This window comes from Hydra viridissima, unplaced genomic scaffold (genome assembly GCF_058129835.1).
Source record: "Hydra viridissima isolate aposymbiotic clone 2 unplaced genomic scaffold, HvirCarnegie_v1 scaffold_15, whole genome shotgun sequence".
Taxonomy (NCBI): Eukaryota; Metazoa; Cnidaria; class Hydrozoa; order Anthoathecata; family Hydridae; genus Hydra; species Hydra viridissima.
The window spans coordinates 4,918,161-4,943,348 of record NW_028324314.1 but is presented as its reverse complement, the minus strand read 5'-3'; the positions used below and the strand labels follow the sequence as shown (position 1 = coordinate 4,943,348).

The window sequence follows — 25,188 nt, the reverse complement described above, 5'->3', positions numbered from 1 at the left end:
ATATATATATATATATATATATATATATATATATATATATATATATATATATATATATATATATATATATATATATATATATATATATTAGGGCTGTCCAAAAAAAATTTTTTTTTCAGATTTGATTGCATAGTTGTTTATTTTGTGCCATTTGACATAGTAATTGACTGTGCAAAAAATCTTTCCAATCAGATAATGTTTAGGGGGTGCTCAATGACCATAAAGTTTTACGAAAAATGTGAAAAACATGGAAAAAGTAACAAAGTTCCAAAAATTTCTAAAACCCGGTTAATTAGATTTTTCAGATTTGATCAGTTTTAATTATCTCTAAATATTAAATTCTGAATACAAATTACAATCCACATCCACTTTAGACTGGTTTATTAGCAGAGAAATTAATGAAATAAAATACTGCAATACGACTAAAGTTCTGCGGTTTTTGTTATATCAGAATTTTTCCAAAATAAAACACTAGGATTTTTGACTCTTTGTCATTGATTAAAATACGAATTATAAACAAAAAAACATATGAGCAATTAACATTTAATTATCGTAATGTTATAGTTCGTGCAATGTTAATGCTAGCGAGGACTATAACTCTTCAGAGTACACTTTCTGGCATCTGGCACTCGCTTTCTGTGATCCTCAACCACCTGAATTAACCTCTGCATTTCAGATTCATTCCTTGTAATCGATTCATTAAACATCGACATTAAAGCCACAGATCGTTCGGCAGCATCATTTACTACTTTCAATGAATATACTAAATTTTTTCCTTCTTGGTATTCTGGGGAATCATTCCAGGTAGCGGGATCGTTGTTGAACAGAAAATCAATATCAACCTTCATTGACCGCAACGCACTTGCTGAAACTGATGTCACCAGCATGTCCAGAGATTTCTTCTCTAGACTTTCAATGTTCTTTAATTTGATCAACCTTTCAGACCAGTTCTCACCGTGAAATTTCATGTTGGAAATCATTTTTCGCTTCTCTTCCGTTTGAAGTTTGTTTGAAAACAAAGCTAGTGGGACCAATTCTGGTGAAAGGTACCACAAATGGTTTTGAAAGTTCTTGACTGCTGCTTCGGAAATCGTTTTATTCACAACTGCAAACTGTTTAAGTTGCTGAAACAGAAACAAGTCATTAACTGGAGCATCGCTGGCATTTGTGCATGATATCCAAGATTTTACATAAACCAGACTAGCAAATAAGCAAAATTCACAGAGATTTTTTTCCTCTTTTGTGGTCAACTTGAACTCTTCACGAAATAAATAAATCTTAAAACAATAAATAACCTTGGCCATCCAGCGAGCCATGTGATAAGCACCAGGGATCTTGAAATGATAATTTTTCTCTTCTTGATCAGGCAGTTTTCCAAGTATTAACAGACAGAGATCCATGATTTCTTTGTAGTCATCCCTTGGCATTTTAACATGCAGGTTTTCTTTGAGGAATGCAATCACTTCATTTTGTAGTTCTTGCACCAGGGGTATTTTCATTCGAATGTCATCCAGAGGTTTAAAATTTCCTTGATTAACTTTGGGCCAATATTGCTGAAATCTCTGGAAAAGAGGTATGTTGGGACCAGATGATGGTCCAAATAGTGATCCAAACACTCCTGCTACAATGATCTCATGAACATGGTGTCTGCAAGCGAAATATAACAAATTTCTGCCTATATGTTTCTCTAGAACTACACATGCACCATTTTTGGAGCCAGTGTTAGAGGCTGTAGTATCAAAACTCATTCCAATAACATCACCAATTATGTCCCAGAAATTAAGCAGATGAATAACTGCTTTTGCTTGGGCTTCTCCAGTTCCAGCTGACAGTTTTGCTATTCCAAGTATTTTGTCAACATTGTGACCTGTCACACCTACAGATAGCCGGTCAACATTTGCTTTAGGGGCTGCAGAATTTGTACAATCTATCATCAGTTTGCCATCCCAGTGGACGATTAATGGTGGTTTGTCCAAATCGCAGAATTCAGTTCGAACAGTGGCTTCAATATTTGATCGATGATAGGTTCGTTTTCTACGGACTGTAGAACGTGACAATGATCCATCATCAAGGTTCTGTCCACCAGCCCTTGCAATTGCTGCTGCTAGTATAGTAAATTTTGTGTCAGATAGATTAATTCTGTCTAATGTTGATGAAACATCAGGCGAGTCAAGAATTGTATCTAAGATACATTGTCGTTTTGGAGTACTTGCTAAACTTGATTCAGCTGACCCTGAAGAACTTGCTTTACTGACTTGTTGTCTGTAATAAACAGGGATTTCTATCTCAAAATCTCTATCAACCATTTTGTCATTATCAACAGCATCGTTATCGTTGTCATCACTATAACTTTCGTCATGTTAAAGGTTCAATAACAGGAACTATTGCACTCGCACCAGATTGTCTTTGCTCTTCTTTTAGCTTTCGTTCTCTCTCTACTTGTTTCCTTGCTTCATTTCTTTCTTCTAATTTTGAAAGTTCTTTGTCCTCTCCAAACATCACCATTTTTCTCTGACATCTCTGATCCAATAAAAATTCTTTATCTTCTTCAATTCTGATCATGGTTTCAGCATCTTTGTGGGCAATGTCAAAAAGTAGGCCAATGGTGTCTGTAAATGATTTCTCTCTCGATTTCTGAGAATCTGACATTATCTGGATTTTTTTTTTTTTATTAATTTAAATTCCTGGACTAAAGTTTTCAACTTTAAGACTACATTCGGATGAAATGCTGTCGGAATACGGGCTTTATTCCAAATAAAAATCAGTTCATCAACAGTTGTTTTAAGACTTTCAGGCACTGACTTTTTGGTTGAATAAAGATGATAAAAAAATGTTTTTAAAACATCAGATGTTAAGGGAAGAACTTTATCTGGAAGATTTGGCTCTGGTTGTCCAATTAAAAAGATTTTGGTTTGAAGTCGTGTAGAGATAGCAACACGAGATGATGCTGCCATTTCAATGATAACTGAAATATTATGAGAAAATCAAAACTCAATACCATATTATACAAACTTATCATTCAGTTGTTGGTTTATGCAGCTGCAGCAATATATTATAATAATTATTACTAAAGAAATTAAATAAATATTTTCAAATTAGAAATTATTATTATCTGCACTTAATAACAAACAATACACTACCAGACTACCATGCTAGTTTTCTGTAATAGGTTACTAAGGTTAGGTACTATCAAAATATTAATACATTTGTTGTCAAACTGAAATTCCAAATAAAAATAATACTTATACTTGTAAACCTTTTTATTCTGTTTGAACAAATTCTAAATTGAGTTAAATAATAGTATTAAAATTATGAATACAAATTTTAACAAAATGATATAAACACAGTTGTTTTAAACACTAGCAGACATTTTTTAGTCTGGTGCCCTGATGACAGTTAATCTGCTGCACTTTAATTAATCTATATAGCACGCAATCAGACAATATTTCAGTGGAAAAAATCTAACTAACCAGGTTCTAGAAATTTTTGGAACTTTGGAACTTTTTACACGTTTTTGACGTTTTTCGTAAAACTTTATGGTCATTGAGCACCCCATAAACATTATCTGATTGGAAAGATTTTTTGCACAGTCAATTACTATGTCAAATGGCACAAAATAAACAACTATGCATTCAAATCCGAGAAAAAATTTTTTTTCCTGTGTTCACATGAACAGCCCTAATATATATATATATATATATATATATATATATATATATATATATATATATATATATATATATATATATATATATATATATATATATATATATTTAATATATGAACTTCAATAAATACGAATTCTCTCAATACTAATTTTTTGTTTTATCTAAGAAATTTTCGCTAGATTATTGATACTAGCATCTTCAGCTTTAATTACAAATATTATTAAATTAAATTACAAACAAACATTAACGGTAATGTCACTTTTTAATGGCTTCTTTAAACTTCGCTTTAGTTTGGCTTCTTTAATATTTCGTAGGTATAAAAAGTATGGCGTCCAGAATTGCGTTTTTACATATTGACCGTCATCTAAATTCATACCTCCATTTTTAGGCCCGCATTTGTTGAACTGAATTTCGATTGCCTCTCGAACTTTTCTTTCAAATTTTTTGGGTTCTACTTTTAGCGTCTTTACTTGATCCCATTTTATATTACCTGAACATTTAATTTTATGATGGCCAATTGCATATTGTTCTAATTTTTCTTCAAAAACATTTTTTTGGTGTTGTTTTGTTCTTGTTGCTATTTTCATTTTTGTTTCACCGATGTATTTTTGTTTACACTCGCATTCTATTAGGTATACTCCGGGATGGCTATTTGATGGTAGTTTTGTTTTGTTGCGCGAAGTTAGTAAAGATTTAAGATTTGCACTGGATTTAAAGACTGCCCTGTAACCTGCTTTCCTAAAGATTTTTCGAAGTTTTGGTGATAATACTGGGATCCACGGTAGTGATATAGTTGGCATAGTTGCTTTGTTGTTAGATAAAACTATTTCATTATTTGAGTGTCGTTTTTTTATAACAATATTTGCAAGGTCTTGTAATTTCTTCTTTTCGTATCCATTTTCAGCAAACACATTTATTAGGAAATCGATTTCTTTATTTAAAAATTTTTCAGAGCAAATTGATAAAGCTCTATGAATAAATCCTTTAAATATTCCTTCCAAGATTTTTGGATCGTGGTTTGAATTGGGCTTAACCTGAATATTTGTTATTGCTTTTTTTCGATGTATGTTAAAATCATATTTACCTTTTTGATTATTCGTTATTTGGATGTCTAAAAAATTTAATCTTTTATTTTCATCTTCCAATTCAATTGTGTATTTGATGGCATGATGTTGACTGTTTAATATTTGTTGAAAACGGATGGCATTATCTTTATTTGTAAATCTTGCGTGGCTATCATCTACGTACCTGAAAAACGATTTTATTTCTAACGGTGGATTAGAATGAAGCGCAATATTGATTGCTTTATTTTCAAAAAAATGCAGGAAACCTTCCGCAAGTACTACCATGAGTGAAAGTCCTATTGGACCTGAATCTACAAGTTCATGAATTTCTTCATTCCATAAAAAATAACATTTATATAAACACAGTTCTATTAGTGATTTTATTTCTGAAACGCTTAGTTTTGTTAGTTTATTTAAATTTGAGAAGTGCTCTAACATATCAAGAAGAATTTTTGTAGCCTCTCCCAGAGGAATTGATGGATATAAATTGACAACGTCATAAGATACTTGTATTTCATCATTTGATATATTCCAAAGTTTAGCTGTTTTTACAAAAGTTGACGAATTTTTTAACTTTGTTATGTTTTTATCTAAGATTGATAAAAATATATTTACTAGATATTGTGATATTCCATAACTTGGTGTCCCGATGGTTGAAACTACTAATCGCATAGGGTATGATTTTTCCGGTTTGTGCGCTTTAATTACACCATACATACGTGGCGGTACTGGGATTTTTTGAAAATAAAGCAATCAATATTGCGCTTCATTCTAATCCACCGTTAGAAATAAAATCGTTTTTCAGGTACGTAGATGATAGCCACGCAAGATTTACAAATAAAGATAATGCCATCCGTTTTCAACAAATATTAAACAGTCAACATCATGCCATCAAATACACAATTGAATTGGAAGATGAAAATAAAAGATTAAATTTTTTAGACATCCAAATAACGAATAATCAAAAAGGTAAATATGATTTTAACATACATCGAAAAAAAGCAATAACAAATATTCAGGTTAAGCCCAATTCAAACCACGATCCAAAAATCTTGGAAGGAATATTTAAAGGATTTATTCATAGAGCTTTATCAATTTGCTCTGAAAAATTTTTAAATAAAGAAATCGATTTCCTAATAAATGTGTTTGCTGAAAATGGATACGAAAAGAAGAAATTACAAGACCTTGCAAATATTGTTATAAAAAAACGACACTCAAATAATGAAATAGTTTTATCTAACAACAAAGCAACTATGCCAACTATATCACTACCGTGGATCCCAGTATTATCACCAAAACTTCGAAAAATCTTTAGGAAAGCAGGTTACAGGGCAGTCTTTAAATCCAGTGCAAATCTTAAATCTTTACTAACTTCGCGCAACAAAACAAAACTACCATCAAATAGCCATCCCGGAGTATACCTAATAGAATGCGAGTGTAAACAAAAATACATCGGTGAAACAAAAATGAAAATAGCAACAAGAACAAAACAACACCAAAAAAATGTTTTTGAAGAAAAATTAGAACAATATGCAATTGGCCATCATAAAATTAAATGTTCAGGTAATATAAAATGGGATCAAGTAAAGACGCTAAAAGTAGAACCCAAAAAATTTGAAAGAAAAGTTCGAGAGGCAATCGAAATTCAGTTCAACAAATGCGGGCCTAAAAATGGAGGTATGAATTTAGATGACGGTCAATATGTAAAAACGCAATTCTGGACGCCATACTTTTTATACCTACGAAATATTAAAGAAGCCAAACTAAAGCGAAGTTTAAAGAAGCCATTAAAAAGTGACATTACCGTTAATGTTTGTTTGTAATTTAATTTAATAATATTTGTAATTAAAGCTGAAGATGCTAGTATCAATAATCTAGCGAAAATTTCTTAGATAAAACAAAAAATTAGTATTGAGAGAATTCGTATTTATTGAAGTTCATATATTAAATTTATTCAACTCTCATACAAGATGTCGTCATTTAATATAATATATATATATATATATATATATATATATATATATATATATATATATATATATATATATATATATATATATATATATATATATTAGTATATAAATGGGAACTTTTACTTATTCAAATTAAACTTTACCAGGACTTACACATTAATTATAATAATTATGAAACAAGTGATCTTTTATTTTTTTTAGTTCCTTGAAAAAAACTTGAAAACTTAAAAAGTATGATCTCCTATTATCTGAAACAATTTGATTTGAAATGATCTAGGATGAGGATCGATTGGTATTTTATAAATTAGATTCAAAAAGTTTTTATCAAAAAAAAGTAATAAAAATGTTTTCTTTTTAGAAAAATTTTATAAAAAATTTGATTAATGAAAAAACTTTCCAGTGATAAAATTGCCATCAAAATCACTTCAAAACAACTTTTTTTTTTTTGCTTAATTCTGTATATTCAATAGTAGCAGGTTTTTGTCAGCAAATTTTATGAATTATTTAATAAAAATTGATCTCAAAACACACTCATTACAAGTTGTTAGTTGCCAGTGTTAATTTGGACATTTTTTTTTTTGATGTTCACCTTGTGATTTAATAACTACTTTACAAATTTTTTGTAATGTTTTAGAAAGTTGCTCAAGACATTTTCACATATTTTTCCTTGTAATTAATCTCACCTATCCCAGTTCCCAAAAAAATTTGATTGAATTAATTTCAGAAGTTTGAGCTGGCCAGTTTTTTTTACCAAGAAGTAGTTCCTCAAAGCAGTAGGCAAAGTTTAAATAAAATTTAAATATTTATTTTTTTACTGGTCCTTTATTGTTTTTATCAATTGGATTGACTAAAATTTACTCAGTTATAGCTCAATTATTTAGTACCAATCAAATTATTACCAATAAAATTAAGAACATTTTGTTTACCAACAGCATTTGAATGATTTTTTAAAGATGATACAAAGCATACCCTATTAACATATTAATTGGATATTTTGTCTAAAACCAGCTATGTATACTAAGTGTTTTATTTATTATTTGATTGAGTTTCACAGTGTAGTTTAAGAGTTATAGCAATTGCAGTTTTCAAACATCCACTACTTGTGAAATATCATGATGTGATATATATGTTTTTTTTCATATGGCATAATATTATTTTACTTAAATATGTGTAATATTACCAGACATCTCTTTTACAATTAAAAAATTTTTTGTATCTGTCTTCTGATTCACAGTCTTTTCCATCTATGATCTTGTACTTTAGTTTTGAATTTTTGTAGATGTTTATAGTATTTTTCTAATACCTCTGTTTTTCATTCACCAGTAGTACTGCTATTCAGATTGTACTTCTTATGAACTGAGTATGTGTCCTTTTTTTTATCTTAAGATTTGTCAACAACTTTGCTCTTATTTTTTTTTTACCTTGGTTATAGTTCTCTCTCAAGTTCAAGTTCTCTCTCAAGTGGCTTTTGCAAACCACTCAGTATAGACAATGTAGGCTTTTTTCTTTATGTTTACTACATCTAGAAACAGCTGTTTCTTCATCTTCTTGACCTCTGTTGAAATATATTGTACACTTATCACATAATGCTCTTTAATTTGAACCTTTTCGGTATATTTGACCAGTGGAACTGAATGTTTTTTTTACAACCAGGACTTGTTGATGTTTCAATTTTTATTATCATTGGTGGAAATTGTAAAAACACTGATTTGTTGCTGCAATGTTGATCTTACAGTTTCAGCAGGCTCTTGAGGTTATTCTAGATTTTGTTTCAGCTTACACCTTGGCTGGTTGTTTTAAAAAAGTTTCAAATTTTGGTTTAAAACTTTTTAACAGTTAGCAGTAAAATTGTTACTGCTAACTTTCAAAAGCAAAGTGTGCAAGTTCATTATATATAAAATAATATAAAATCTATGCAATAAATCATTTGAAAATAGCAGCTATAAACATTTCTCAGGTTGCCAATAACTACTCATTAAAAACAACAACAGAGCAATTTACTCTTGCATTGCAATTTCTCCTGCATAACTTTTAAAAGTAGTAAAAATACTTTTGTTATATAAAATTATTGCTAATGCATCACCATTTTTGAAGTTTTATATTCAGCAAACACATCTTTTTATGAATGCTTCCAATTAATACTAATAACAGAAAAAATAGCATTGTTTTCCTGGGCATAACACTTCTGATTGGTTTACGTAATAGTTTAGGATTTTTCAATATTTAGTTAACTCTCAAAAAAGTTCGAAAAATTGCACAATAACATGTGGTAGCTCAGAAGTTGCTCCACTTTCATTATTTTCTAGGAAAGGTATCTGATGAAGAATAGTCAGTTGTGAAAACCATGGCTTTTAGTGGAGATGTTTAGATGGATGACTGCATGTAATAAATTGAAAAAAAAAACCCATGACCTGGTTTCATCATCATCAAGGGGTGTCTTATAGTCATTTGAACTTGTTGTAGTCATCTTGTCTGGACATGAATCCTTGACATGGTGTAAAGTTGCTTCATTTTGAAAAAACAAACAAAAAAAAATTATTGCTTTTATCCAAGCCTGAAATGCAAAAACTTTTCCAAGGTGTCAAGGTTTTTTAGGAAGAGCATACCTGTTTATTGCAAAAGTCGCCTTGAAGTGTATGACACTTTTGATACCTTGATGGTTGGTAAAATCACAAGCTCAAAAAATTAATTTTAAAATATTTATTTTGAATATTTAACATTCTATCAAAGACAATAACAGTAATTTATAATAATTATGTTATAAATTGCTGTAGTTTTCTTTGATGGTATTTAATTGAACACGAATAGCCCCAACATGGAATGTATTGTGTTCATAATAAGATATGAAATTGTAATTTGATATTTAGTCTAATACATTTAAATTTGTTTCCTTTGATATATTTACTGATTTGTGTACATTTAGCATATGCATATAATTGCAAAACAACACATCTGAACTGCTAAGTTTTACCCCTATTGAGTAGCCTCTGAATATCAAAAAACTATTCAGCAAGTTACATTAAGGATCCTTAACTTCAAAAAAGAGAGTTACAGAAAAAAAATTGAAAGGTTGGTATGAACATCTGTGCCAAATTCCAAAAAAAGTATGAAGATTTTAAATTTGAATTCATAAGGACAGCAAAACAAAATATTTATAGAGCAAACAAACTATTGAGTTCACTAAGTTGGTTTAACTCCACAAAGTGATAGACTTTCATCCAGTTTCCAATTCATATGAGCTAACATAGATTATTAAGTTATACAAACAAATTATTGAGTTCACTACGTTAACTCCACAAAATTAACTCCACAAGTGATAAGCTATCATCCTAATATATCCAATGAATTTCCAATCCATATGTGCTAACATAGATTATTAAGTAATGCAAAATTTTGGAGTTTGTTGATAAGAAATACTTATCATATATAATTTTTAAAATCTTTTTCTTATTAACATTTAGTTTAGTTACCTAATTTGTGATTAGAAAAAAAAATCTTAAAAACCATCAAAAACAGCCAATTTCACAGGTCCAGGGAGAAAGTTAAATTAAGAAAGTTTGAAATTTATTTTATCTGGTATGTTTATTGATGAAAATGTAGAATGTAGAATAAATGTAGAATTTGAAAAATGAATGTAAAATGAATGTAGAATTTGAGGGTTGTGACATTTTCAATATTCTTTAGTTTTAATATTAAAAAAAGAGAGAGAAAAAAAGTCTGATATTATTTAGTGCAAAAAATGTCTATGAGCCTTCAAGTGGTTTTTGAAAATGATATTATAAAAATAAGAATAATCTTTTTAATTGTTTTTAATCTTAGTGTTGAAATAATTTTATCATCATTTTTTTACTTAATAGATTTGTATAAACGTTTTTGTATACTTTTAAGTATACAAAAAAAAAAAAGTAAAGCATGCTCAAGTGAGTTGTTTTTTATATTATAATCTTCCACTACAAAATCTTCTCCATCTCAGCTGCAAATTTTTTGTTACATATGGCAAAAAAAGATTTAAACTTTTTTTAAGTTTTGATTAACCACAATTAAAGCTACCTTTTCAAATCTCGGTTTACTACTCTGGGTTTACTACCCCGAGTTTAATATCACAGTTTGTGAATTAACTGTTTCAGAAATTACTTATTGGACTTAACAGAATTTTTTGAATTGTGTTTTCTTATTTTTTTCCCCCAAATATTTATAAAACTCATGAGTATTTACAAAGCTTATGAATATTTAACAAATTTGTTTTCATGGGAGTTAAAAAAAAATTGATTTTCATGAAAATTTGAAAAATTTATCAAGCTTAAAATCATAATCTTAAAATATTCTTTATTTACTATGTATGTTTTAATACCCTGGAATCATACTTTTTTTTCTTAATTAGTTTTAAAAACATTTTTTAAGGATGCTATGACTTTTATTCGTAAATATTTGTTACTTGTATTTCAGAATCCCTAGTTTTAACTTAATACATAACTTAATATTGCTTCATAAGATTTGTTTTGTTTTCAGCTGAATAGTTTAAATAAGAACACAAAATGAGCAATAAATCTGTTGAAGTATTGTGTCCAAATGGGAGAAGAGTTAAAGTTAAGACACAACCTCAAATGACTGCATTGCAGGTAACTATTTTCTAAGGAGCCTTTTATCAATTTTATAATCATTAGATATTCTTTGATATATTGATGGAGTTTTTTTAAAACTTTCTTTAAAGTTGTTAAAATTTACTGAACTATGAATATTGACAATCAAAAGTTTAAATAATAAAAAAAATATAGCAAAATTTAAAAAAACCTTGCTGTATTTATACTAAAAATTTATAGATTCTACAAACTGTTTGCGAAAAAGAAAAAGAATACAAAGAGGAAGAATATGAGTTAAAGTAAGTCTTATTTGTTAATATTTTTACTCTACGTTTTTGCAAATTCAATATTTTCATAAGAAGAAAATGTTTTTTAACAGAAACTATTTCTAACAATAGAAAATGTTTTTTGTTAATAGAAAATATCTATGGTTTAATTTGAATTCATTTTTTTATCATAGACATCAAAATAAAGTTATTCCTGTATCATCGATGGTGCGCTTTCTAAACTTTGCAAACAATGCAAAGATTGAAATGGTGAAATGTTTAAATCCAAGACAAGGTTGTTTTTTCAATGTCTCCCTTAAACATCTGTAGCATGTTATGTACTGTGCTGCTGCTATAACTGTAAGAATATATACTATTTCTTTTTAGGATCTCTTGAAGAAATTGTTATTGCATTGCAGATGGAAGATGGGACCAGATACCATCATAATTTCACTGTTAGTCAAACATTAATGGATGTTCTCAAGCATACTGAACAAGCTAGGTGTTTAGAAGCAATATTAGATAGTTGAAAAATTTACTAATACTACTTTTAGATTTTATTTAGAACAAAGATAAAAAGCACATATTTGTGGTATCATGATGGATTCATGTGTGATCATGCAAGGAATTGTAGAAAATGAGTAGTTTATATAAAGCTAATTAACACTAACCGATTCTAAGAACCATATTTAGTGAGCTTTGATAGTTGAAGCTGTTATTTTTTAAGAAAGAAAATCATAAATCAAATGCTTTTTGTTAATTACAAAAGCTCAGAGGTGTGTGAGCTATACTTACTTTAACACACATTTAACAGTTAAATTATGAAAGTTTGGTTGAGTCAAGTAAAACCTTGAAATTCAGAAAAACACATGCACTATATGTTATTAAATTAGAATTTTGTTACATAAAAAATGTAAATCTTCTTCAAATCATTATTAATAGATGTGGCATTTAAGTCATTATTTCCTCATAAAAAGTACAAATATTTTGATCATAACTAAGATGCCAAATTGTTTTTAGTTTTCATTTTTTGATGTTTCTTTTTGTCTAAAAACTAAAAATGATATTCAATTTTTTATTATAAACATAAATATGTCCAGCTAACAATGCTTACAAATTCTTTTCTCACTTTAGTGGATTAGAATTGGTTAAACCAGAAGCAGTGTGCATCTATATGCAATGTGAGGTATGTTGTTATCCTCAAAAAAAAACAAAAAAAAAAACGATTTTTGTAAATCTACATGCAATGTGAGGAATGTTTTTATTCTCAAAAAAAAAAACTTTTATAAATCTACAAATATTTTGATAGTTTTTTAAGTCAATTTATTATACCATGTGTATACTTTATTACTTAGTTCTCAAATACAAACATTTGATAAAAATTATTTTAGTGATAAAAAAATGTATAAATTGCTTTCTCTTTTGTTTACTTAACTACTAAAAAATATTTCTGTTTTTTGAATATTTCATTTTGCTTTTTAACTTTTTATTCTCACAAATAAATTTGCTTGAAAAGGATGATAATTAAAGTTAAAAGCTTTTAATTTTGTTTGTTCTTCATTCATAGCTGATGCTATAATGATGTTGTGACATCATTATGACATCATCATAACATCATCATAACATCATAACATATTATAACATCAGAAATGCATCCAATTGATCCCAAAAAAGTATACTGTTGGCTATCACTAAATTCTATTTTCCTATTATTTTTTATTTGGCCCATTTGATTTTATATTAATGAAAAATGAATTGTAATTCACAGTTAAAATGTTATTTTAAAGTGTCATCAAGTTGGCTAATGAAAGTGATTTTAAGTTGGCCATTGAAATTGGTGCCAAGTTGGCTCTTGAAAATGATTGAATAAATATCTAGATTAAGTTCAAAAGTTTTTCAATTCACAATTGCAGGTTATTTGAGAAATGAAAGAAAATCCAACAAAATGTTAAATGTTTACTGCTTCTATAACCATTTTTTATTTCTTGTGAATTTTTTATAATTGTTAAAAATGTGATGTTAATAAAAATAAAATATTCATAAATTTACAATTAGCTGAATAATTTTTTATGGTTATTAAGAATGCGACGTTAATGAAAATAAAATATTCATAAATTTACAATTGGCTGAATACTTTTTTTGCATTAAGTTTGGTTCATCACAGTTGTCATAACAATTAAATCAGTAATTATGCATTTGATATCAGTTAAGTGTATATTCAAGAAAATGTTATGAGCATAATAAGCAACTGAAGCAAAAAAACAATCTTTAAAATTTAATTAAAAGATATAATCAGTAAATCTTATTTTGATTTATGATTATGTTCAAAATTTTTTTTTTTTATCTGTATTGTCTTAGTACAAAGGGTTGAATCATTTAGCCAGAACCACATTAAAATCAATGGGAATTGTTAGTGGAAGAGCGATTATCAGGTAGGTTTTAATTTTTTTTTTGTCTTGTACAATAAATTGTATCTGTTGGTCCATGAGATCACATTATTTCTCCTTTTTCCAAAGAAATTTTTTTTTTAATGTTCCATAAGTTAATTGTTTTTTTTGTTTCTTGAAACATTTGCTATTTTTTAGATTACTTTTTCGTGATGATACAGTTTCTGAAGTTGCATCTCAAATTGATCATCAAATTAATCATCAAATTGTAGGTAAAATGTTGTTAATCTTAGTAAAATTATTTTTTAATTTTTTTCTATTTTTTTTTTTTTTTTTTTTTTTTATAGATTCTGAAAAGTTTTTTTTTTTTTTATAAGAACCCAATCCAAAGAAAGTGAAACGATCTGATTCATCTGTTTCGGCATCTTTGTCTACAGTAGTTAGTGATGAGCATAATTCTAATCTGGAATCTCCAAATTTGGTTTTATCTGGTCCACCTCCCTTTCAAATATTTCCAGATGCTGTTGAACCAAAATCAAGCCATATTTTTCCTGAAAGTATAGAGGATAAAAAGGAGGAGGATTGCAATGCTGAAGAAACAATAACAAGTTTTTCTGAATTCTCAAATTTTAAAGTAAGATTATTTCTTGAGCTTAGTAAATTTTAAGTAGCATTAAAAACCCAAAAAATTTTAACTGAATCAAGAAAATATTTTTCTTTTTGTCATGATTTCATCTTGATATCTTTTTTGCAGTTTCCTGAACCTACAACTGAAGAATATACAACAATTGATCCAAACCAGATGTGAGTATTTAATGTGTGATTGTATAGCAATTGATTCAAACCAGATGTGAGTATTTAGGAAAGATTATCCACTATTGTACTTGATGGTGAATCAAGTATGGTATTAGAGGATAAGTTGTAATTGTGCAAAATGTGAACCAGTGAATTGCTAACTGTTTTCAAAACCATTGGGTAGGATGTGTTAACTAAATAAATATGACAAATAGCACTATTGTTCATATTCTTATTAAATAACATTATCCATAATAAACAAAAAATTGATAAAAATCTCAATGATTTTTTATTGAAGTTGGTCTTTAAAAGTCTTTCCTTGAAATGAAAAAGATGATAGTCATAATTCTCTGGAAATTTTGTTTTGCATCTTTCCTGTAATTAAAAACTTGAAATTATTAAAGTTTTATTACTTTTCCAAGAAATTACTAAATTTTTATTTTCCAAGAAATTCGATAATGGGTAGCTAAAGAAATCATCACAACCAAAAGCTCATTAATGCAGTAAAGCAAAATAACCCATACATTATAGAAAATCAAGATTGGACGCATTTAATATTCAAGCTGAAAGCAATTTTGTTAGAACGTCAAACTTTGTTTATGGATTGCTGTAATGATGCATGCTGGTTAATAAAGTTTATATCAAATCTAGATTAACTTATCATAAAGGTACATTGTTTGGGCACTGGTGTCTTTACCAGAACCATGTTGGCTATAATGGTAAAATGTTTATTTGGTGGACCAGAGTTTCTAGTAAAAATAATTCCAATCAGTTCTTTAGATTTTAAATTTCTTATTAAAAAATACAAACCAATTATTGAAACAATTAACAAATATCACAATGCAAAACTGTTATAAATTATTACTGATGGAAAAAGGGTAAATCAAAAATTTTTAAAATCATAAATTTGAAGAGAAACCTAAATGTGGAGGTGACAAGAACATACTTGTTTAATTATATTCATCCCATGAAGTGATGTGTAACATACACTTGGGAGACAGGCTGAATGACAGGAATTTTGTACTTGTTTGGAAATTTTTTATAATGAAATGATTGCTGCACTTCCATTAGGAACTTTTTGTGGCAACCTTCAAAAAAAAAAAAAAGTTAATTTAAACAATGTTACTTTGTTTTCAATTTTTACGATTTTATTTTTGTAGAAATCTTTTGAACCATCTTTATCATTTTATACAAAGAAATTATTTGAAAAAAACTTTTTAAAAAAAATTTCAGCTCATTTGGATAACATTTAAAGGTTCCCCAAGTCATATCATTACAGTGGATATATCATTACAGTGGGTATAATATTCATACTGCTAATATCACAACAATACCAAATTTTTAAAATGGATACTAAAAAATTAGATAAAAGTATTTCAAACTTATAATGATTATCATGATGGCAGGTTACCCAAAAGATTACAACCCATGTAAATCTCAAAGGTCTGGATATCATTATGTCAAAGCACATGCTGATGATTAAAGAGTCTTCTAAGATTTAAGCAACTGATTTAAGCAAGTGTTAGCACTGCATCAGCTGGCCTTTGACCTGATCTTGAAGTTAGCTTTAGTACCCCAACAGTTTGATGTTGAGTGACAATTTTTGAAATATAGATAAGTTTTTGGTTGCAATTAGCCAAAACTTGTCTATACTTCAATTTGAAGATTTAATTGATTCTGCCATGTTGATTCCAACAAACCAAAATGTAATACAGTATATGTTTTATTGCTTTCAGCAAATATAGTTCTATAAGTAGTAGCTTGAACTAACAATTAGTTACAACAGCAGGAACTTTGCACAGTGAGCAGATTTGTTTAAGATAAACTTGACATCAAAGCAAAAAACTATTTTTGAAAATTATTAATTACAAAGTATTCACAATATCACACCTTTAGTAGCACACCTGTAGGGTAGGTCCTAAATTTAACAATTTTTCACACCAAACCAGATAGCAATAGGTAGGCATATTAATGTTTGATTAGAAATGATTGATGTCAATTTTAATTTTTTGAGTGTTAAACTATAGAGTAAACTCATTTACTTGCAGGACCAGAATTGTAGAACCAGTTCTTTCTTTTCTATCTTCGTTGCTACTGTACACTGTTATGTACACTGCACTTCAGTATTCAATTATATGTCTTCACATGTTGAATTGTGAATCTATGATTATAATATTATTTTCTAATTTAGTTTGTTTACCACCTGTAGTAAAGCATTTGGTCTAAGTACTTAATTTCAATTTATTATTTAGAAACTACAACAGTTAAAAATATATATTTTAAATCATTTCAGAGTAAATAGGGAGAACAAAGAAAAAAAATGACAGTAAGCAGAAAAAAATTCAACCTAAAATTAAAAGTGCAGACATTTCTTTCATTTGTTAAAGTATCCACTGAAAGAGTTACTTAATAGACAACTTCCTATAAATGGTGATGTATTATGGTACTATCCCTTCATTATAAGTAGGAGCAGCAACAAATTTAATGCTTCTTTGGACAACATTAGGTGCAAACTAAAGCATAACAACCATAGCCATAGATTGCTCTAATGTTGCTTTAAGTCAAGGAAGTTTGTTAAAACTTCACAATCAATACAAACATTTTATGAAAATACCTTTTAAAAAGCAACTGTTTTGAGAAACTTTTAAAACTGGAAAAAGAATTGATTGAACAGAGAAGAGAAAGGTCTATGTCAAAATGAAGGAAAAATGATGTATTATCTGTAAGGAGATAAATAAGGGAGAACATATCACCAAATTTGATTGGATATCTCAAAGGCTTCAGGTTGGTTCAATTCTCCATGATATTGCCAAAGAATCCTTGGATTTTTGCTTGAGAGCCTCCAAACTCAAGAACTTTCCAAGGAATGACTGTGGAATAGTTTGTGAACTTACTGCATTCTTTCTAAGAGCAGATATTTTCCTGACTTTAGATTTCACCAACCAGCATGTTGTCATGAAGCAAGATTTTTTAAAGATGTAATTTATATGCTAACCCTTTACATGACCCTAAATATCCTTAACATAATGGCTAAACAAGAAAAGCTTAAAATGAAGAAGCCACCACTTTTATTGCTATCTGCTATATGACTTGGTTCCTGAAAAGCTTTGTTGGTGTAAATGCTATTAAAACTTCCTATGCTGTAAGGATGGTAAATGGGGCAAGCTTTACCTCAGCACTTTGAAAGTTATAACTGGTATTTAACAACTCACTTAGTAGTGATGTCATTAGGGAGTAAAAAATATTTTGAACCAACTATTTGAGCTTTTGATGTTGCTGAGGATTTTGGTTGCTCAAAATCAGAAGCTGTGTTTACTTCTAAAAGCACAGAATGAACAAGTTGATGAGAACAGTTATTAGATTTTCAAAGATTTTGATGCTTGTGAGAAAAACAATGAAAGTTGGGTGATGAAGTCTACTAGCACTCAATTCCAAGATTTCATCAAAATCCTTAGAAACTTTACAGTGTTCAATGATGGAGCCGAGTGGAGCCTAAAGTTAATCATAATCTTAATACAATAAGATCAAAAATTCATTCTTCAAAATGTGCTTTTTATATTTTTCTTACTATTGGCTATGTGTAGACAGACACTAAAGGGGTGAGAGTAAAGTGGGGATATCCATGTTTAACTGGGTGTCTATTGTGGAGAGGTAAAGGAGAACATAAGACTTTAATAACCATTACTTTCAAGTAAATCTCTATTGTTCTTAATTTCATGAGATAAAAAGAAAAGCAATAAACATAATTTCGAAGAATAAAGTATTTGAAAAACATTTGATAAATTCAAGATTAACATAATCTTAAACATAAGATGAAATGTTAAGATAATACAGATTCAAGAAAATTGGATTTTAAAGGATCAACAAAGAATAATGAAATGACTTGTTGTTTCCATAAAACTTCAGAATATCTTTATTGTTAATGCTTTCATTATTATTGCTGGCTATTGATATTTTTATACAGTTTTTGAAATGAAATTTTTCTAAAATAACAAATTTTTTAGTTATCTAAGTGTTTTGATTTGGAATCAAAAATGAAATTAACTAAATTTCTTACTGCTTTTTTTTTTATAGGCGATGGGAAGTACAAATGTCCATGCCTTGTGATCGCGAGGCAATTGTTTTTTCAACATTGCCATTTGCTAACACTGCAGAATGTGAAAGCAGAGGAAATGAGCAGGCTGGTAAGATTTTTTTTATTTACAAAATTTTAAAGGTTGATATTACTTACAATTATTTTGCTTATCTTTTCAAAATGAATTTTCATTTTCTTTATAACGAGAAAATTTTTTTAGAATGCGATGAGAACTTTTTCAAACTAACTGTAGACGATTTACGCTCCAGACTCAAAGATCTCAAAGCAGAACTGTAGGTTGAAGGTTTTTTTTCTTTGGTTATTGAAAAACACAATTTAAATGCTTTTCAATCTGTATTTTTATTTTTTCAATTGAACTTTAAAATTAGTAAGCACATTAATCAGTATTTAGCTGCTTTCTGTTTTGTCTGTCTGCATTTTCATCAATAAATTTAATGAAAATGTCATAATTTTGTATTTTTTTAATGTAAATATCATCTGTAATGCTCAATTTTTTGATTAAAATATTCTTATAATTATTTACATGGTTTGTCTAACAGGGCTGGAAAAGATGAGGGTAGATTGATGACAAAAGCCATGCGTGACAAGAAAGAAATGGAAAAGATATCTTCAATTAGAAAAGTCAGAATTTTAAGTTTTGCAAATTTATTTATAAATGATGGTTAAAATGAGTACTAAGCATGAAATCATTAAGTAGCTTGAGAGAGGCTCAATAAAATAAATGAAAAGAAAATCAGACTTGTTAGAAGGTATTGGAGTTTTACAAAGATAACCAATCACATTCAAGACATTTAAAGATAGTTTTTTGATATTCTATTCTGAAAGTAGTAATAAAATTTAATAAAATTTAATAGATTAACGAGTGCAATCCGTACAATTCAATGCAGTGAGTTCAGTGAGTTCAGAGGGTTCAGTGTATCTAAATCAAAATTTCTGATCCTTTTTTAAGGTTCCGATTAGATTCCAATTTCCCGACAAGACAGTTGTTCAAGCATTTTTCCGACCATTAGAAACAGGTGAGCGATTTATGATTCTGGAAAACACTACATACATAGTGCATTTTAAAGTTTTATCTATTGTCTATACACATGGTGTACACATGCCCTGGAAAAATAGAAAAATAACTATTACGCTACCGATTTATCTTAACTTAAGATATTACTGACATTTGCTTTGTTCAGAATTCTATTGTAAATACCCTAAACATTGCAAATGTTATAAAAAGAGCGTGTGGCACGACTTTGATCAGAATTTAATTATTTTGTAATAAATGAATAGTTTCTGCATTTCTAATTATGCTAAACAAAGATTCTTAGCGTAATAGTGAGCATAGATTAAACTGTACCTATATTGGTAAAGTTTGGATTTTTTATATTTCTTATCGAGACTAGAATGTTTTGCTTTTCTTAAAAATCTAATTTGAACAGACTTTAGAAAACAAAACTGGAATATGAAATGAACATCTAGTGGACGCCATGTATATATTTATTGCCTATATATTTATATAGAAAATTATACACTATCATTTCAAAAAGAAATAAAGATATGATTGAAAGCAATATAATCTTTTAAGAAAATTAAATGTTAAATTTGTTTGTAGTTAAAAGCTTAAAAGAATTTCTTGATTTCTACGTTTCTGAAGATATCTCAAAATACGAAATGTGTAAGTCCCTCTAATTTCAAAGCTGTTTTTATGAAATCTGCTGAAATCTGTAAGCTGTTTTTATGAGTTCTGCTGAAATTGGTTTTTTATGTAGTTGGAATAGTTTTCATAAACAAGATTCTTTGCGTCTATTTTAAAAAAGATTCTATGCATGTGTTTTAGTCACTACACCTCCTCGTGTTTTCCTTAATGATATGAACGCAACCCTTCACCAGGTTTTTAGTTTTTTAATTTCTATCAAGATTTTTGTGAAAAATCTTGTCCGCTCTGCTAAAAAAAAAATTTCTGTACTTTGTTTAAATAGAGATTCATTGTGTTAATTTTAGGCTAAACTCCTTCCATCCGCTATTATTCACATATCTACAACAAGTGAACATCGTAAGCTTTTTTCGTGAAAAGTAATTTAACATGATAAATATATTAATGACAAAAAAAAAAAAAAAAATGCCGCGCTTAATAAGAAGAGGCTAGGGCTTCTTTTTTCTTTAGATTCTTATTTGAGGACGGTATGCTTGGAAAACATGCGTTCGTTGGCAGATGCCGATGATCTGGTGTCTTCTATTCGAAGGTAGTGATTATTTGTTTTCTTTGTTCGCATTCAGAAGGTATTTCATAAACTTTGGAATTTATCTCAAACGTGTCTGTTTACATTATTCTTTTTATTTTTAGGCATGCTGAGCAATCAAATGCGGAGCCTGAACTTGACCTAGTAAACACACCTCGTATTTCATCTGCGTCAGCTACATTTGTCTCAACTACATCTTCCGCAACTATACCGAAAGCAGCGCCTAAGTGGTTTAAAACTGGAAAGTGAATTCAAAACATGTCATTTTAATTATTTATTTTCAGAAACACAATAACAAAATAATAAGTGTGTTTATCTTTATCGAAAAATTCGTAACGATAAACAAATTGCGAAGATACTAGTTTATCTTTACGAAAGTGATTATCGGTTGTTTTTTTTTGTATTTGAAATGACTTATAAATCTAACACAATGTTAAAATAACGATAATTTAGCATTTATACCTTACGAGCGAAACCAAAGTTATAGAGTAAATGGAGTTTTCAATAACCTTGAGCAGTTGAAGCTCCAATATAATGATGATGCATAATTATTGCTGCAATTAAGGTTAGCTTATTAAACACAAAAATTCTTGGTTTTTTTCTCACCCTGCAAATATTTCTCTGTTGTTAATAAATGTAAATGTTGCGCTTCATAAGTTCACGCTTATAAATCGTTTAATGAACAAAACGTATGACTTAATCACGAGATTTGAAAGTCTTGAGCAACTATGCTACAATAACTATGAATCCATCATCGTTATTTTGCAGTTATTTAGTGACTAGTAAATTTATCTTAATGCCATGTATTCATGGCCGCCGAGAGGGGGGGGCCCCGTGTGTCTACAAATAATTTTTTAAAGTAATTTTTAAAAGATTTAAGTAGTTTTGACTTTTAAAAGGTTTGATTAACTTTTATTTTTAATTTTCAATGACCAGAGCACGCTTCTTTTGGTCCTGGGTATATAATTGATCATAATGTGGGCCTCTTAAGAAAACTTCCTCGGGGCCCGAAATTTCTCTCGGCTGCTATGCATGTATTAAGCGGAACGTGGCTGTTTTCTTACATATCACTACTTCTTTAAATTCCATTTTAAATGGTTAGATTTTATTTAATTTTAACCGCTCCGTTTTCATCTGACAACCATTAAAATGTCGACTTAATTCTTGATGTGCAAAATTATTTTCAACTTTGGGGTTGAAAACATCGTAGTTATTCAACTAATAAGGAATTTTAATGTAAAAAATACTATTAATAAATATATAAATATAAATATTAATATAGTTTTATGGAAAAAGTTGAGATTAAACAAAAGTAAAAATAAAGAAAATGTTTTTTTTAAAAGAAAGTTTTTCTCGATGTTCCCATTTTATTTAAAAGCTGATTTGAAAAAAAAAATGGCAGTTTTTTTTGATGGAGTTTGCACCTTCTTAAGTGAATCTGACTTTTCAAAATTATTACCATCAAAGAAAAATATCGATTTCAATTGGGTTCAGAGAATGACTTACTTCACATTGAATTCTTATGATTTCTTCTTCAAGTTTCTTTTTCAAATATTTATACCAATCACTTTACTTTTCCACATATTTTTAATAAAAGTTTTCTAAAACAACAAGTTTTTTAGTTATCTAAGTGTAAAACTAAAACTCCAGCTCTTCCACCATCCAAACTTGTTTTTTCAATCCAAATATGGCCAGAAAAAAAAAAAAAAAATGATGCAAATTGAACGGCGCAGATTAAAAAAATGCAAAGTAGCTTACTCGGCTTATTCCAAGAAAACCATCTACATGGGATGAAACTTAATCCAGCCCAGACACTAAAAATATTATTTTATAAATCAAATTATTTCATTCAAGAAAAAAAATCGACTTTTAAAAAATTGTTTTAAAATGACTTATTTTAATTAACAGCTATGATGGCAAAGGCGAGAAAAAAGTTATTGCAAAAAAAATATTATTTTATTTTATTTATATATATATATATATATATATATATATATATATATATATATATATATATATATATATATATATATATATCTTGTGATTGTATTAACAAGTGAATGGGAAATAAACTTAAATGAATATTTCAATAAAAAAAAATCACCCTTGATTTGTTGCCAGTGGTTGATGCCTCTATGAGTTGCTCGCAGTAAATACCAAGAGGAGTTTTTTACGATCAATTTTTTCTGTGATAAAAAACTGTATATAATATTGATAATAAAAGGTTCTGAAGCGTTCAATATTTTGAGAATAAATTTCATCCAAAAAATGATTTTACAAAAGCATTGAAGTACCCCAGCAAGCACACAACGTTGAAACAACGTTGAAATAACATTGATTAACGTCGATCAACGTTATTTCAACGTTGTTTCAACGTTGTGTGCTTGCTGGGACCTGAGTATGTGAATGATTCCAAAAACCTGAAAGGCAGAATGACTTTCAGCAAGCTGCTGAAAACAATCCTCATTTTTCAGCAGTTTCCGAGAGTCATTTTCTTCAAACTGACTGCTATGGTAATGAGTTTGCTGAATGCGAAGGGATGCTTTTGTTTGCTTCTGACCAAACTTATTTTAGAATTTTGAACAAATGGTTAACAACCCAAGCATGAGGTGAAGTTCCATGGGAGAAAGCATTTCTAGAACAAGAGAGCTATCTGATACCATGATGATTAGCTCATGAACAGCAGCACCAAACAACTTTACTTTTTACCAAACAATTTTACTTTTAAGCCAATGCTGCCAGAATATCTGTAAATTTTGAAGCTGCTTTTGATTGACCCAATAGTTCAAAGGCTTATCAAATTTATTGCATCCATATCACACCAACTGCAAGGCTGCGAGAGTAAGTCAGCTTGAAACTCACAAAGGATGTTAGCCAATTTCATTTTTCAAGCAAAAACAATTGGAACCGAATTGACATTGATTGATGATAAGTTAATGATAAGATAATGATTAATTCCTTTTGAGGAAGAAGATATTGGTGCGTGTAAACGATCATCTTTTTACCAATCTTAAGAGAGTTTTCTTACTTTTTAACATGCTAATTTTATTTTTTGGGGGATATGTACAAAATTTAGCCTAAAAAACGTCATTTATCACGCATTTCACTTGAAATTTTTAGAAATAATAATAAAGCTACCATTTGGTCAATTGGTGAATATAAAACGAACATTTTAAACAAATTCATTATTTGAAAAAATTTTTATTGATTCCTGAAAAATTTTGCTTACATACAGTGGTGTGACCTAACAAAGTCCTATGCTTTAAGAAAGTCCTAATTTAAGAAATGACAAATTTCGTATACATAAAATAAACATTTAGAGAAAAAAATTTAGTTATTTTATCTAACTAGATATCTAGTTAAAACAACAGAGTTATTTTCCGCAAATGTTTCTTTTACATATACGAAATTTGTCAATTTTTAATTTAGGACTTTCTGAAAGCATAGGACTTTGTTTGGTCACACCACGGTACGTCCTTTTAAAAAAAACCAGCTTAACTACTTTGACAATTAAAAAAACGATAATGTTTATCTTAGGGATTGCGACAAAATTTTACACAAAATAGAAGGAAATGTAAATTGCTTACGCAACACTGCTCTAGGTGTTAGGTTAAGAGTATTTAATTTCAGAGAATCATGAGATTATTACGTTAAGTTTTTAGTGTAACACGGTTAGAATTGACAGAATAACATTGACAGAATTTAAGGTCAAACTATTTTTCTTACTAATTAAGTGGAATGGCAGATTCGTGACATTAAATCAATTAAAGCTTCTTCGCCATAACCACAAAACGCACTAAGTTCAATAAGACGTCAAATTAATAAAAAAAACTTACCTTAGAAAATAGTCCTAATTAAAAAGACTGGTGACGATATTTTTTAGTTGTTTTCATGTAGTTCATTAGAAAAGCGAAAGCAAATTTTAAAAAACAACACCAAAACTTATAACGAATTGATTGTAACAAGGGTTGTGGAGTCGGTAAGCCGCTGTTCCGACTCCAACTCCTTGATTTTATCACGGGGTGACTCCGACTCCTTCATAAGTAACCAATTTGTAACAACAAATTTACTGTAGTAAATTGTTAACATTGGCTATTTCATCACCAAGATATAAATAAACCAACAACTTAG

At 28.7% G+C, this 25,188-nt stretch overlaps 2 protein-coding genes across 2 annotated transcripts; one reads left to right on the top strand and one right to left on the bottom strand.

Moving 5' to 3' along the window:
• Positions 1-96: 96 nt before the first annotated feature.
• LOC149878319 (uncharacterized) lies at positions 97-2,354 on the bottom strand. Its single transcript, XM_090073404.1, has one exon. The coding sequence runs from the start codon at positions 2,304-2,306 to the stop codon at positions 582-584; it is 1,725 nt and encodes a 574-aa protein (XP_089929530.1). The 5' UTR covers positions 2,307-2,354; the 3' UTR covers positions 97-581.
• A 6,744-nt stretch (positions 2,355-9,098) lies between these two features.
• LOC149878318 (tether containing UBX domain for GLUT4-like) lies at positions 9,099-21,360 on the top strand. The gene is made up of 18 exons (XM_090072850.1): positions 9,099-11,324; positions 11,526-11,584; positions 11,746-11,846; positions 11,939-12,053; positions 12,686-12,737; positions 13,910-13,983; positions 14,137-14,210; positions 14,316-14,572; positions 14,693-14,742; positions 18,808-18,917; positions 19,029-19,101; positions 19,369-19,450; positions 19,779-19,845; positions 20,430-20,492; positions 20,655-20,707; positions 20,819-20,870; positions 20,982-21,060; positions 21,162-21,360. The coding sequence occupies exons 1-18, from the start codon at positions 11,241-11,243 to the stop codon at positions 21,304-21,306; spliced, it is 1,590 nt and encodes a 529-aa protein (XP_089928976.1). The 5' UTR covers positions 9,099-11,240; the 3' UTR covers positions 21,307-21,360.
• Positions 21,361-25,188: the final 3,828 nt, after the last annotated feature.